We start from the raw sequence: 15,697 nt of genomic DNA on the forward strand, positions 1-15,697 counted from the left end.
GTCAGACTACCTATTGAAAGCTGTCTGTAAAAAGTTTGCATAGCTTTAACTGTTGAACATGACCCTTGGGATCTGCTCTACCCTTATGCCTGACCACAATAAAGACGTGTGTGCGCATGTGTGTGCATTTTGTGGGAAGACTGTGAAGTTCTACGCATGCAAACACCTGTGAAAAAGTTGGAAAATATCAAAAGCTAGAACAAACAGGAGGAGCTGTCGAGTGTCGACTGACAGTCCCTGGTGTGCAGTTTTCCCATGTGTTTTCAGAAGTGAGTTCCCACTGAGAGCGGCAACCCAGAGTTTCTTTGTTCTTTTTTGTGCTCACTTTTTCCTGTTCTCTCTCTTTATACTGCACATGTGCAAGCACACATAGGCTACGTCTACATTAATCAGAATACATTTGAAAATGGCGTTTCCGTTTCAAAACGCTATTCATCCACACTAGCATCTAGTCTTTTCCTAAACTTTCTCAATGTTTTCTTCTCAAAAATTTGTTCTAAGAACGTTAATGTCCATATTGGGTTATGAAAAGAATATTTCTGAATGTTCAAAACGTCAAGTATTTGTTGACAAGTGTTTTTTCTTGGCTATTCCAAGTTAACATTAAAGGAACATTTTATAATTTGCAAACATTATGGGAACGTTACTTTTTAATGTTCTCTGAACATTCCGAAACAAGTAACATTTATGTTTAACCTTCATCCGTATCCTGTAACAAATCCTTCCATCGCACGTCAAAATGACCCAAAGCTCTAAAATTATACTTTTTTTGTCCAGAAAGCGTACATGTATTTGATTTCATGTTTTATTATATGTTTTCTAATTTTAAATGCAATTCATTTGCAGATTTTTTTTATTTTATTAATTTTGTATTTATTTTATTTACATTTAAATTATTAGATTTGATCAATAAATAATATAATTTAAGCACATTCTTAACATTCTTTCAACTTAAATTCAAAATATCTCACATTGGGTCGATTTGGGTGTCTTTGCGACTCTTGTGGAAAAAATAAATAATATAACATTATTTCCCTTTCAGTCGGTCACGTTCGACGCACGTCGGAACTGACCGACGAATTGGGATCTGTTTTCAGAGACCGACCTACTTCGAGTAATTAAAACGAGCCAATGAACATTGGTATGCGATCACGCATTCCACGCACCGCCCCGCGTCGCGGGTATAAATAAGGAAGTGGAAGTGCCGCATACCGCTTTCAACTTCGGATTCAAGCATTTCAGCATTATCTGGTGTTCCTACGAAGAGTTTGAGACGACAAGGTGCGGTTCCTCAATGCCCCTGTCTGCCAGGCCGGCCTCTTCGGCAACGCCATCGAGATCTTCGCCCAGCAGTTCTCGGTGGCACAGAAGCAGACGGAGGCCATCAAAAACATCCTGCCCCGGCGACCTGCTGCTGCCTCCACCCAGTCGCCGGCTGCAACTCCGCCTGCTCGTCGTTGAGGGCATCCCCCTGCGGCCACCTCCGCCCCTGCTAAACCCAAGCAGCAGCCTTCACCATCGGGGAAGCAGGGTGCCGGTCGTAAGGGTGCCGCCCAACCCGGCGCCCAGTCGGCGGGCAAGGGCAAGCGGCCCTGACACGGGGAGCCCAGGGAGAAGAGGAGCTGCTCCAGGGGAGGTGGTGTCCGCACCCCTCCTCCCCCCGGAGGAGGACCGGGGGGAGAATGTCCAGACTGGTACCGTGACGAACATCCTGCCGCTGGCCCTCCGGGGTCCAGCAGTACCCACATTCTCAATAAAAGAGCAGTTTCCTCCCTCCCTGAGCCCCGAGAGGGACAGGTTGGCAGTGTGCGACGCTCCCGGGCCTTGCCACTCCTTTCCTTCCCTCTCACCCCTCGCCAGGGGGCAGCAGAGTGGGCACCGAGGACGCCCCCGGGCCTTCTCACCCACTCTCTGCCCCACCTGGAGTATTCAGGCAACACTCCAGGCCGCCTCCGGGCCTCCCGAGTCAGGTCTGAATACTCCACCTCGCTGCCTCACCCCAGGTACGTCTGTGGTGCCGTTGGTCCCGATAGTTCGGTCTCTGGGGGCCTGGCTAGGTCTCCCCAGGCCGTCTTGCTGGCTCATCCGTACCATAAGACTCGGCTATGCAATTCAATTTGCACGCCGGCCTCCCGAGGACAGGGGCATCCTCTTCACCTCGGTGCGGAGCAGCGATGCCCATGTCTTGCGGTCCGAGATCGATGTCCTGCTGGCGAAGGGCGCGGTCGAGCCGGTTCCTCCTGCCGATATGAGGTCGGGATTCTACAGCCCCTACTTCATTGTACCCAAGAAAGGGGGTGGGTTAAGGCCAATCTTGGACCTGCGCATTCTGAATCGGGCCCTGCACAAGCTCCCGTTCAAAATGTTAACGCAGAAACGGATTTTTCAATGCATCCGTCCCCGAGATTGGTTTGCAGCGATCGACCTGAAAGACGCGTACTTTCATGTCTCTATCCTTCCACGACACAGACCGTTCCTACGCTTTGTACTGATATGCCTTCCCCTTGAACGCAAAGTCTTGCCCTTCGGGCTGTCCCTGTCGCCTCGCGTCTTCACGAAGGTCGTCGAGGCAGCCTTTGTTCTGCTCAGAGAACGCGGCGTTCGCTTATTCAACTATCTCGACGACTGGCTTATACTCGCCCAGTCTCGGGAGCAGTTGTGCGAACACAGGGACATGGTGCTCAGTCACCTCAGCCTGTTGGGACTTCGGGTCAACCGAGAGAAGAGCAAATTCTGCCCCGCGAAGAGGATCTTATCTCGGTATGGAGCTGTATCCGGTCAGCCGGACAGTGCGCGTCCGGTCAGTGTTGAACTGCTTGAATACGTTCAAAGGCAGGACAGCGGTCCCACTGAAATTCTTTCAGAGGCTCCTGGGGCATATGGCATCTGCAGCCGCGGTAACGGCGCTCTGATTGCTTCATATGAGACCGCTTCAACGCTGGTTGCACGGCCGAGTCCCGAGATGGGCATGGCAGAGCGGTCAGTACCGGGTCTCAGTTACTCCTTACTGTCGCCAAACCTTCAGTCCGTGGTCAGACCCCTCGTTTCTCCGGGCCGGAGTGTCCCTAGAACAGGTGTCAAGGCATGCTGTGGTCTTCACGGATGCCTCATCCACGGGCTGGGGGGCCACGTACAACGGGCACGCAGTTTCGGGTCTGTGGACGGGGCCCCAACTGCGTTGGCATATCAATTGCCTAGAGTTACTGGCGGTACGTCTTGCCCTGGCCCGGTTCAAGAAACCGTTTCGGGGCAAGCACGTACTGGTCCATTCATCAACCGTCAGGGTGGTCTACGCTCCCGTTGCATGCTCCAGCTCGCCCGCCATCTCCTCCTGTGGAGTCAGAAGTTTGTGAGGTCACTTCGTGCCATTCACATCCCAGGTGCGCTGAACCAGACAGCCGACGAGCTCTCTCACCAGTCGACACCTCCGGGCGAATGGGGACTCCACCCCCGGAGCATCCAGCTGATATGGGACCACTTCGGAGTTGCACAGGTAGACCTGTCAGGGAGGACGAGGAGCAGGTCTTGTTAGTTGCGCCCTACTGGCCCAACCGGACCTGGTTCCCAGAACTCTCACTCCTCGCGACAGCCCCTCCCTGGCCGATCCGCCTGAGGAAGGACCTGCTTTCTCAGGGGCAGGGCACTCTATGGCACCCGCGTCCAGACCTCTAAGCGTTGTCCTGAGACCCCGGCCTGGATACGTGCCCAAGGTTCCTACCACTCCCTTTCGGGACCAGGTGGTGAACCTGCAAGCGCTGCCTTCGGAGGAGGCAAACCCAGCCCTAGCTTTGTTATGTCCCGTCCGCACTCTTCGTGCTTACGTTGACCGGACTCAGATCTTCAGAGCTTCAGATCCTCACAGCAGCTCTTCATCTGTTACGAAGGCCAGCAGAAGGGAAAGGCTGTCTCCAAGCAGAGGTTGGCCCACTGGATGGTGGATGCCATTGTCTTGGCTTACCAGTCCCAAGACGCACCTTGCCTGTTCGGGTTGCCAGCACACTCAACAAGGAGTGTTGCTTCTTCCTGGGCGTTGGCTCAAGGCGCCTCGCTGACAGATATATGTTGAGCTGCGGGCTGGGCGACACCTAACACGTTCGCTAGATTTTATAGCCTCCGTGTAGAGCCGGTATCTTCCCGCATTCTTGCCCCCAGTGGCCAGCAGCGCTAAGTGCCCGTTCTAGTGTCGGCTTGCATACGCCACTCCCGCCCTCTGGGCCGGATACGTGCCTCTATTCTGCTCCAGTTGTGTTCCCCGGAAACGGCTAACCCTGTGAGTTCCTCCGTCACCCCTTCGGTGTCAGACGTGGCGGCCATCTGACGCCAGGCCTGCACCCGTATGCTTGTGAAACGTGTGTGTAGGCTGGGTTCCATATGTTGCGGTCCCCTCATGGCTACCCCATATGTGAATTCTCCACGGTACCAGCTACCCTACTCGGCTAGCCCCGTGTCTTTCCCTCGACAGAGCTTCCTCTGTCGTCTCTGGGTGTGTTCTTCCCCCCCTGCGTGGAATGCATGATCGCATGCCAATGTTCATTGGCTCGTTTTAATTACTCGAAGTAGGTTGGTCTCTGAAAACAGATCCCAATTCGTCGGTCAGTTCCGACGTACGTCGGTCAGTTCCGACGTACGTCGAACGTTCCCTCCTTCAGGGAACGAGGGTTACATACGTAACCGAGACGATTTCATGACTCTTGCCACTAGAAGCCTTATAGCACTATATGGATCAAATGAGCTGTTCCGCTGCGCCCTAAAGTCAGTTCTTGAGTTTATCTCTTCAGTATGCCTTCAGCTACACATGTAGACATTATTAAATCATTTTTTGGCAAGGTTTAGTTTTAGCATTGCTAGTTTAGCATTTTTTGTTTTGTGGTTTTTCTATGAAGACTGAATCATTCCTCGCATTCTATTAATTCCTAAGGGGGTCAAATTGACCTGAGATGGAAAGATTTGTTACTTTTTTTTTATTACAACCACATAAACTCCTCGAATTCAGTCAAAACATGTTGTGTGTGTATTTGTGGTTCAAGTGCGACAAAAGTCTTGAGGTCTTGAACCACTCCGATGAACATTAAAAATGAGTTTCAAGGTGAAAATGTGATTTCTATTGAAACTTGTATGTAATGTATCTAAATATATTTATAATTATGCATTTGTAATGATGTAGTTGCAATTCAATACATTTAAAATATATTAAATGTATTGAATAATATATATATATATGTGTGTGTGTGTGTGTGTGTGTGTGTGTGTGTGTGTGTGTGTGTGTGTGTGTGTGTGTGTGTGTGTGTGTGTGTGTGTGTGTGTGTGTGTGTGTGTGTGTGTGTGTGTGTGTGTGTGTGTGTGTGTGTGTGTGTGTATGTGCTTTAGTATGTTAGTCAACATCAAAATAAGTGTACTTCTTTAAAGCATGACAAACGATTATTAAAAAAAATATTAAAACGTATTTCATAAAAAAATGCACTTAAATATGTTAAGAAACATAGTCATGAAAGTATACCCTCTCTTTAAATACAACCTGTCTGCCAATACAGTAGAAAGGTGAAAAAAAAAAACTAAATCGGTGCAACCTGACTAGAGGAAAAAAGTCTGTTGTTTTCCCTTTCACTTAATAGGTAGAAAAACACCCATAATGCACTGGGCATGTTGCCATCCAAAGCCACTCCCACCAGTCCGCTATTGATCCGCTTACCAGAGTCAAATACTGCCTAGCTTTAGCAGAAAATACTTCTTAGTAAACTTTTAGTCATAATGGTGTTGACTTCCTGTACCTGAGTGCAAGAATTCAAAGAGTAAATGTTTAGCGGGAGTGAGTTATTTTTGGTTTCCAGTGAAGGATCCAGCACGCTGTAGGCAGCGCTAAAGGCTGCAAAGAATCGTAAATACGGAGAGAACACCAAGACGGAAAATCTGAAAAACCTGTTTGTAGTCAACATTAACTGGAATTTTGAGTGATAAATCTAGCCTTACAATAACTTTTCTGTTACTAACCCTGTGCCGAGCCGACTGTCCGTGGGCGATGAAACAAAATATACAAAAAAAAGTATAATCTGTAGTTTTCACAAAAGCCCTGGAGCTGTCAAAAGTCTTTTGCTGACAAATATACGTGTATGTTTTAGTCTAGGTAACACAGAGACTGATTAAACATTGTTCATTTACACATACTACCGACACTATAACAATACAAAGTGGTTTGGAAATCGGCAGTTATACTTTATGTGGCCTTTTATTTCATTAATATCATCTGCAAGTACAGTTTTTTATTTATTTATATACTTTTCAGATTTGAAGTGCACATTCAATACAATTAAGTGCACTTATTTTTCACAAGGGAAAGATGATATAAACCTCTTTCAATTATGAATCAATTATATCCCACAAAATACCATTCAATATATGAAGCATTTGAACCACCAAGAGCTCACACCAAGCTCAATATCTGTGGCAAATATTCGATAGAGAGAAAAGTGAGTAGAAGAGCTTCCAAAGATGAAACCTCAGCATTTCAGACATGTGACGAAACTCATGAGACAGTAGGATAGGAGAAAGGGAATAACAGGATTGAGATAAATGAATAAATAAAGTTTCTCTACCATCCATCTCTCTCCGTGTCACCTTTCCTCATCCAACCCATTTGTTCTCTATTGTGGAAACAGCTTGACATAATTCAGTATAAAGACACTTACCCCCTGTTAGTGACGACAGCCTTCTTCAAGTGGACGTAGCCGGCTGGGAAGATTCCCTGCGAAACAAGAGGGAAGAAGATTACATATCTGCTTCTGCGACTATAAGCTTCCATGAAGAGAGCGAGTGGACGCTCAGCCATGGGCATCTCTGGGAATGTTTCCAAGCAGAAGATGATTCAGTGGCCCTGCTGGATGCAGATCATGTCAAAATCTTTACTTGTGCTTCTATTGCTTGAGGCTGAATCAACCTCGGGAAATTGCTGGTTCCTCGACTAGGCGCGTCAAAGCTCAAGTACCTCAGAAAAAGAGTTGCTCTCAGACTGTTTATACTTGACTAAGATCAGTGTCAAGAGTGCACTGTCAAGACAGTTGAACATTAACTATCATGGTTCACCCAAAAACAATTTATCTAATCTTTATTAATCTTTATTATCTTTCATTATTAAGGATGAAAACAGGTGAAACGTTTTTAAAAATATATTATTTTGTATCTACATCTGAGCACAGTTTGAGACATATAAAGTAGACTTGTGATATTATCATTATTAAATGATAATTTACTGTACATACTGAGACATACTGTAAAGAGATCTCACTTGTGAATTGAGTCTTACACAACAGTGTTTGCCTTGAAATGCATTAACTTAATGATTGAACAACTCAACACATGCTTGAATCCTGACCAGGAAAACTATAGACCTTCTCAGTCCAATGGTGCAAAGCTTGAATTCATTTATTCAACTTAAATGTATTCATTCAATTAATTCAACTTTATTCAAAAAGTGATCAAACTAAGGGATTTAGGGGGTATAAAAAACATAATTAATCACATAAGTTGCTTTAGAACAGTGAAACGGATTGATGCACAGAGTAGCGCAAGGCAAGAACATGCCACAAAAACATCTCAGCTGAAGCATCCAGATGGTGGAGTTTCCTGCCACATACAGTTGTTGCCTAATTGTCTTTGCTGTTCACTTTCAAAGGTCAGAATAATTAGTAATTGAGGACACCAAATGCTCTCGAACAAACCTCCATCTGCTGGAGGAAGGATTCCATGTGCATGGATGACAAACCAGCATATGCTAGTATTCATGAGATGGACGGTCACTCGCTAATCGCCTCTTACAGTCATGTATGAAGACCTCCTATTGCATGAGGAGAGCTCATTATACATTTATTACATTAAATACATTTAACTGGAATTAATAGATTTATTAATTAAAAGCCAAATCATTCACACAATACCCTTTGGTAATGATGTCGATGAAAACGTTCAGATTTTATCTGTATGTATGCATGCATGTTTGTTTGTTTGTTTGGTCACCCCAAATCCTCATTACCGTAATGTATTTAGACATTACATTATATATATATATATAATATATATATATATTTATATATATATATATATATATATATATATATTATATATATATATATATATTGTATACAGTAGTTAAATAATAGCTAGGGGTGTAAATCGGACGGTTCATCACGATACGATATGATATCGTTTCTCATAGCCAACGATACGATATTTGCCGATACCTCAAAAAATTCAGTGATACGATTATTTTCAACAGATAACCAAACTACAAGCAACCTTGTGAAAAAAAGTGATGGGATTTTGTTGCATTATGGTAATAACACTGTAAATATGCTTTAACAATTACTACAATGATACTTTACAATCTAAATAATATATAATATTTTACCCCTTAGGAAAAATGTAAATTATGTTAATGAAAACATGTCCAGATTTCATCCCAAAATGTATTATATATAATATTTGATCCATAATAGTTAAAATTTTTTGGCTTATTTTCAACCCAAATTCTCATTATCTCAGATAAATTGATTTGAGGGTGAAATATGACTTTGACATATCTTTGATGAGATTTACTTTAATGCCAAAAACCTATTTAAAAAAAATTAATAAAACAGGACAGAAACTTAACAAAAAGAGCAACAACAGAAAATGGGTTAACAAAAAGACTTGAAGACAACTCGTGGGTTTAATCAATAATTCAAGCTGAAGGCGTGGTGTGTGGCATTTCCAGACTGCGCGTGAATCACACGCTGATCCACATAAGGACTCTAGCATTGTCATTTTGTCCTGCATTCACATCCATTTTTGAGGCAGATAATATAGCTCTATATGAGCTGAACTGAGAGGAGATGTTAGTGTAGGCCCTGCGGCAGCACAGATGTGCGTGCGTGTACACATCAGCTCCATCTGTTGAAACTCATGTTATCAGTGTGTGTGCCAGAAGCATATATTTTATTATTTTATCCTGAGTGCTGGAAATAAAGCTGCATGTGTCATGAAGGACAGGAACAATGGCAGCTGAATCAGCAAGAAATGATTTAAAGGGCCAGTGATAAAACAAATTCCTGAAAAAAATATAATAAATATAATATAATATTAAAACTAGTGCTGTCAAATAGATTAATCATGATTTAATAATGCAATTAGCATCCGTTTTTCTGTCATCCTTTGGCTAGTGTTACAGTAGCCTATACGATCATGCTCTTATTCATGCAAATGCTTTTAAACCATTTAAGAAAAAAAGAGAACGTGCGACACAACACACAGAAAGACACGCGCCAGTATCCAACGCAGACAGCGCACCAGAATCGAGTTCTCTTTCACTTTTGAACAAACAATAGCACAAAATGCCAAAATGTCAGTTTTGTCAAGTATTCTCATAAGAGCAGTCTTAAATTAGTTAAATAACATCTAAAATGAACTTAAAAGAACCCTTTCATACACACGGAGTAATGTGACGCAAGTGTTTTTTGCTACTTTCAGCCTGACGCCATTATCATTTTCACGTCCAGCTCCACGTTGTTTAAATAGCAAATGCACTCGCGCTGATCTGTTCAGCCATGGGCGTGCTGCTGGTCTGAAAATGAGGAGTGTTCAGGTGCATTGTTGGCGTGTTGCTATTTTGAGGAACTGAAAACGACTGCGCCATTGACCAACAGACCGCAGTATTTTTTGTGTTATTTTTAAAGGGCGTGTTAGTAATACTATAGTCGGGCGCACAACGCTTGTACACTCTGCTTATTACACACACAGGGACGCAGCAGCAATCAAACATGCTAAATGTTAAAAATAAAAGGATTACAATGTAAAATATTATTATTGTGTACATACAGACAAAAATGCCTATATGTCATAATGGATAGTCATTGCATCTATCAGAATTACTTATTTGCATTAATGACGAATGAAATTGGCTACTTATTTAACCAATCATGGCAATACACACATGTATTTAAACTGACTCATCAGGTTGAGGGTGTCTATATTCTGCCATGTAAATAAAGGCTTTTAAAGGGAATAGGAGATCAGACTTGGACTGGTTTATAGCATGTTACGCCCAAAACACACCCATGACTCATTAAGATAATAGGGACAAATCCATTTGGACCATGTGCCTGGTCCGCAGACCGTTTTTTTCCATCATTAAACTAGCAAAACTGCGCTTCAGACCATGTGTTCAGATCTTTAAAATAGGGCCCTAAGCCACCCAGCTCCTCTAATGAGACAATAAAGCTTTGAAAAATCATTCACATCCATATTAGCTTGTGAATAGTTCTTGTTTAGAATCTTGACTTGTTATGAATGATAACTGGTCAAGCTAATATGAACAACCCAAGTTTGCTAAGCCAAAAGCTAGCACGCAATGCAAAACGGTAAGCCATGAGAATAAACCTCTGGATATCACTAGCTCCACATATTTTAAAGAAAGCGCTTAACATTAACATTGCAGCCATGTTGAACTGAAGATATCTCTTGATCTCCTGATAGACGAATGACTCACAGGAACAAAATGAGTCACATTTAATATAACCATGAATAAACAAACACACTGCTTGCTTGCGGCTTGTGAGTTTATGATATTCCCTTTGAAGTTTTTCCTCAAATCCTCAATGAAAGACCTATCATTCAATCATTAAACATATAAGTTCACACATTTTTAAATGAAACAAATTTTGAAGAATGAAAGTAAAAAAACACAACAAGACGCCTAGCAAAAAGAACATTCTTAAAACAGCATTTGTGACCCTGGTTGCACGGGTATATTTGTGGCAATAGCCAACAATACAAAATTATAGAATTTTCTTTTATGCCAAAAATCATTAGGATATTACGTAAAGATCATGTTCCATGAAGATATTTAGTAAACTGGATTCTTAGTAGTAATATGCATTGCTTAAGGACTTAATTTGGACAACTTTAAAGGCGATTTTCTCAATATTTAGCACCCTTTTTTTTTGCATCCAGATTTTCAAATAGTCGTATCTCGGCCAAATATTAAAGGGGTGGTAAACCACGATTTCACTATTATAACTTTAGCTAGCGTGTAATGTTGCTGCTTGAGCATAAACAAAGTTACAACGTTCAAAGTTTAAAGCAAAGGGAGATATTTGCTTTTAAAGAAATCCATTTCTAAGGACTACAGCAAACGGCCAGTAGGCGACTACAGACATTCCTCCAGGGTTGGTGACATCACCAGCCTCAATATTTACATAAACGCCTCCTCCGTGAATATTAAATAAGGGGGAGTGAGGCCATTCTGTATCGCTGTTGTTGTGGTATAGTGGTATAGGCAGGAGTGGTGTTGCTGCAATGCCGACGAAACACTGTTATTTTCATCCGGATTGCAGGTCTGGGGACAGGCATTTAACATACAGCATGATATATGCATGTGTGTTTGAGACAGAGGGGAACAGGTCTCAGATATATGCTGCCCATCATAAAGCACGAGACAGACAGGGTCGGAGGAGAAGACTGGAAAATGTGACATAATGGACAATATTCGTCCGTTGCAATTCATGAGCGGTTCGGCGAGACAAACACTGCCAGTGTGAATCATGCACGACGGGCACGCCTCCCGCTGCACATTTAACGGAGGAAAACATCCACAATCTTCGCGAGTTCAATGCAGGATTCGCACAACGTCCGCTGCGCGAGACAAACACTGCCAGTGCGTGGATGCACGACGCGCGCGGGGCTCCCGCTACACATTTCACGGAGGAAAACTTCCACAATCTTCGCGAGTTCAATGCAGGATTTGCACCACGGCTTGTCCTGAAAGCTGGATTTACAAACAGAAGCTGTTTAGGGGCCACAACCTGTAAGTCTGATTTATTTTCCGTCGATGTGTTTTCCTGTAATAGGTTAATTGCAAGGAAGTAAACAGATGACAACGCAGCGAACTTGGCATTAGTGTAAATTATTCTTTGATTAGAGCTTTTATGTATTATTTATCTACAGGCATGCTAAACATGGTTCTGTGTGTGATTTGGCTAACTTACTAGTAAAGCCAGTGTTTAGTGTTCGTTTTGGGTTAATAGTTCTTGCCACAGATATTTGGCTATAATCGTTCTAAAAATACAAAAGTGCCATTCAGTAGCGATCTCTATAGATCCGCAGTCTTTACTCTTGAGGACTGAACAGGTTGAACAGATTCTGCTCGATCATCTTCACTAAAATGTTCTGGGTCTGATTCGGGCTCAGATTGGTGTGGTTTTATTGACGCCATTGTTTCTTATACTGACCAAAGCACAGACTCCAGGTAAGGGGCTGCGGTTAGCGAATCACAACACACTGGGCCAGCTAACCAATCTGAGCCCATTGCGTATTTTTTAAGGGACCGGCTTCATAGAACCCGGAAACCATCAGACCGTTTTACAAGGAGGGACAGAGCAGTGTAGAATAAAGGTAAAATATATGAAAAATAATGAAAAAATTTTTTAAACAAAGCATGAACACATGTTACAGTGCACCCCACAAACACAATCAAGCGTTCAAAAGAATGTGTTTTACCACCCCTTTAACAAATTCTATCCTATCCTAACAAACCATACATCAATGGAAAGCTTATTTATTCAGCTTTCAAATGATGTATATAATCTCAATGTCATAAAATTGACACTTATGACTGGTTTTGTGGTCCAGGGTCACATTTAAGAAAATTTACTTGAGAAGCAAAATTGTGTAAGGTAATAACACTTGTTTTTAGACAATATAGCTGCATTCACGCCATTTCGTAATTACCGTAATTTCGAGATGACAACACGTGATGTACTAATGGTCACATGGAACAAGTTTACAAGTTTCTATGAGGATGTGAACGCTTTTTACAAATCATTACTACAGTCATTACGACATGGCAAAAATCTGTGTAGTGCAGGATGCGTCATCAATATTGTTGGTTTGTTTCTCAGAGCAGAGAAACTGTCAATTCTAAGTTTGTTTATGTGCTAAAAGTGATTTTTAGGAGTGATACATTTTTTTACACTAGCATATAAACTAGCATCAAAGCTAATGTTTTGATGAACAAAATCATAAAAAAGGTTGGTCTAACCCTTGGGAAACGGAAATACACTTAAGCATGCTTGGCTAAAGTATGCTCTGTTATTGATACAGTTCCCACATGTGCACTGCAATAAATGAGAAACACACACATGGGTTTGTTGATGAACATACTCTTGTTAATGCTGATGGTGAGGAATTACAGCTGCAGCATCTCATAATGAACATCAAAATGAGTAGTGTATCACTGAGAAACGTCCTGCACAAAGTCGTCCTTGCGATGGAGGTTCGGGTTGAATAACAATCACGCTCAGATTGATATTGTAAACTTGACGGCATTGTTACTGTCTTTACAGTCTGTACAATCGCTGAGCTTTAGGAAGCCTCCAGAGCTGAAGTTAAGTTATGGGAATAGGCTTTTAGCTTCCGACGCACGCTATAAGCAGTAGACTAATCACAACATGCTGGGCCATCTCACCAATCAGAGCAGAGTAGAACAATTGCAGAGACTGGGCCGTCTGACCAATCAGAGCAGAGTAGACCAAACAAAACAGACTGAGCCATCTGACCAATCAGAGCAGAGTAGACCAATCACACAGACTGGGCCGTCTGACCAATCAGAGCAGAGTAGACCAATCGCAACAGACTGGGACATCTGACCAATCAGAGCAGAGTAGACCAATCAAAACAGACTGGGCCATCTCAACAATCAGAGAAGAGTAGACCAATTGCAGAGACTGGGCCATCTGACCAATCAAAGCAGAGTAGACCAATCGCACAGACTGGGCCGTCTAACCAATCAGAGCAGAGTAGACCAATCGCAACAGACTGGGACATCTGACCAATCAGAGCAGAGTTGACCAATCGCAACAGACAGGGCCATCTGACCAATTTGAGCAGAGTAGACCAATCAAAACACACTGGGACATCTGACCAATCAGAGCAGAGTAGACCAATCAAAACAGACTGGGCCATCTTAACAATCAGAGCAGAGTAGACCAATTGCAGAGACTGGGCCATCTGACCAATCAGAGCAGTGTAGACCAATCGCACAGACTGGGCCGTCTGACCAATCAGAGCAGAGTAGACCAATCGCGACAGACTGGGACATCTGGCCAATCAGAGCAGAGTAGGTTTGTGGAAAGGAGGGATTTAGAGAGACTGATTCAACGAGTCGTTTGAGAATCATTGAAAAATGTGGTGATGTGAATATTATGTATATTATGAGAAAATTAAAGTGTTTTTCGACCTTTGATGCATGTAAACCTATTGCAGGAGACTCCAAAACAAAAGTAGGAACCTTTAAAATAGCATAATAGGGTCACTTTAATTACACTTAAGTGGCCTTATTTCTTTAATATTATATTGTCAGCAATTTGTTTTTTAAACATATACATATAAAAGTTTTTCCTCAAATTGATTTCCTTAAATTCCCTTGAATTCCCCGTGATTTGTTGTCTAACGGCACTCAGCTCAGTGCGGTGGTCCTCGCTAAAAATTTCCAATGTAAGTATTCTGATAGACATAACGTCCACCTTTCAAACATTCACTCTGTGTATTCCGGTTCCTGTGTATCCATGGCAGGTAGTGCATGTGAGTTTATAGGTATTGTTCAGCAGGTGAGCCATGGAGTATGGGTAGGACTGTTGACCTGTAACTAACAGCTCTGCTCTCAGTTAGAGGGCCAAACAAAGTGTGTGCTTCCCTTCCCTCGCTCTCAGCAGCCTAATGCTCGTTTAGCAGAAAAGGTCAACACGGAGCCAAATAAGAATAGCAATCCCGCTGCAAGCGGATAAAGAGCGAAGCCAACGAGCAAAAGAAAGATAGCGAGCAGCTTCCGCATGTCAGAATTATTCCCGACAGTAATTGTTCTCTTGATAACGCTAATATTTGTTTGCTTAAAGAAATGAAAATTGACTATTTCATTTCCTAATAAATGTTCCTGGTCTTATAGCGTATCAGTCCAAGTTATTCCCAATAGAGAAAACAAAGCTTGTTTTCATAATGTTCCATCAAAATCTAATAACTTTCTCTGGCTCTTAAATACATTTTCTGCTGAAAATAATATTAAGTATGAATATCATAGCCCACTATTCCCTATCCAATAAAATGAAGTCTTGCCCTACATTATTTCCCACAGAACGTTTTGTTTCTCTCAGAAAAAATGTACGTTAAATGCAATTTTCTTGCTATATTTTGTTTTGGTGGCTCAAAAGCGAGGAATATTCCACGTATGTGTCTCAACATTTAGTTCTGGAGTGAAAACTGAGTCTAATTAACATGTCAAAGCCAATCTTTACTCACTTTTGGCACATGCCGAGTATTAATTTTAGGGAGCAGATCATTTTAATGAGCTGGATTAAGCTTCTCTCTAACTTGATAAACATATACGGTGATGAAGGTGAGCTTGCAGTTCTTTGTAGGCCGGACAGCATCAGGGTTTCCAGCTTTAGCAGGGGTGTAAATAATTAAAAGCTTCTGAAAGCCGACTATCCCACTGCGCACTGTTCTTGACATTCATTAATATTGACTTTTGAATGACAGCCGAGTAAAAGTGCCATAAAACTACTTCCTAAAATGCAAAAAAAAAAGATAATATCCATCTTTTTGTAGTTTCGATTTGCAATTACCTCTTACACATTTTGAAAGTCTTTCCAAAGAGGATATTGGAGCATTATGGAACCTC

General features: G+C 42.4%; 1 protein-coding gene across 1 annotated transcript in view; it reads right to left on the minus strand.

Annotated features, from left to right (window-relative positions):
* Positions 1–15,697, minus strand: part of dock3 (dedicator of cytokinesis 3) — a 314,866-nt gene that overhangs the window by 183,806 nt on the left and 115,363 nt on the right. Inside the window, exon 4 of the mRNA XM_079807891.1 lies at positions 6,684–6,739. Within this exon, the coding sequence (XP_079664017.1) occupies positions 6,684–6,739 (56 nt within the window). The remainder of the gene's footprint in view (positions 1–6,683; positions 6,740–15,697) is intronic.

The sequence above is a fragment of the Gobio gobio genome, assembly GCF_949357685.1.
Source record: "Gobio gobio genome assembly, chromosome: 24".
NCBI classification, from domain to species: domain Eukaryota; kingdom Metazoa; phylum Chordata; class Actinopteri; order Cypriniformes; family Gobionidae; genus Gobio; species Gobio gobio.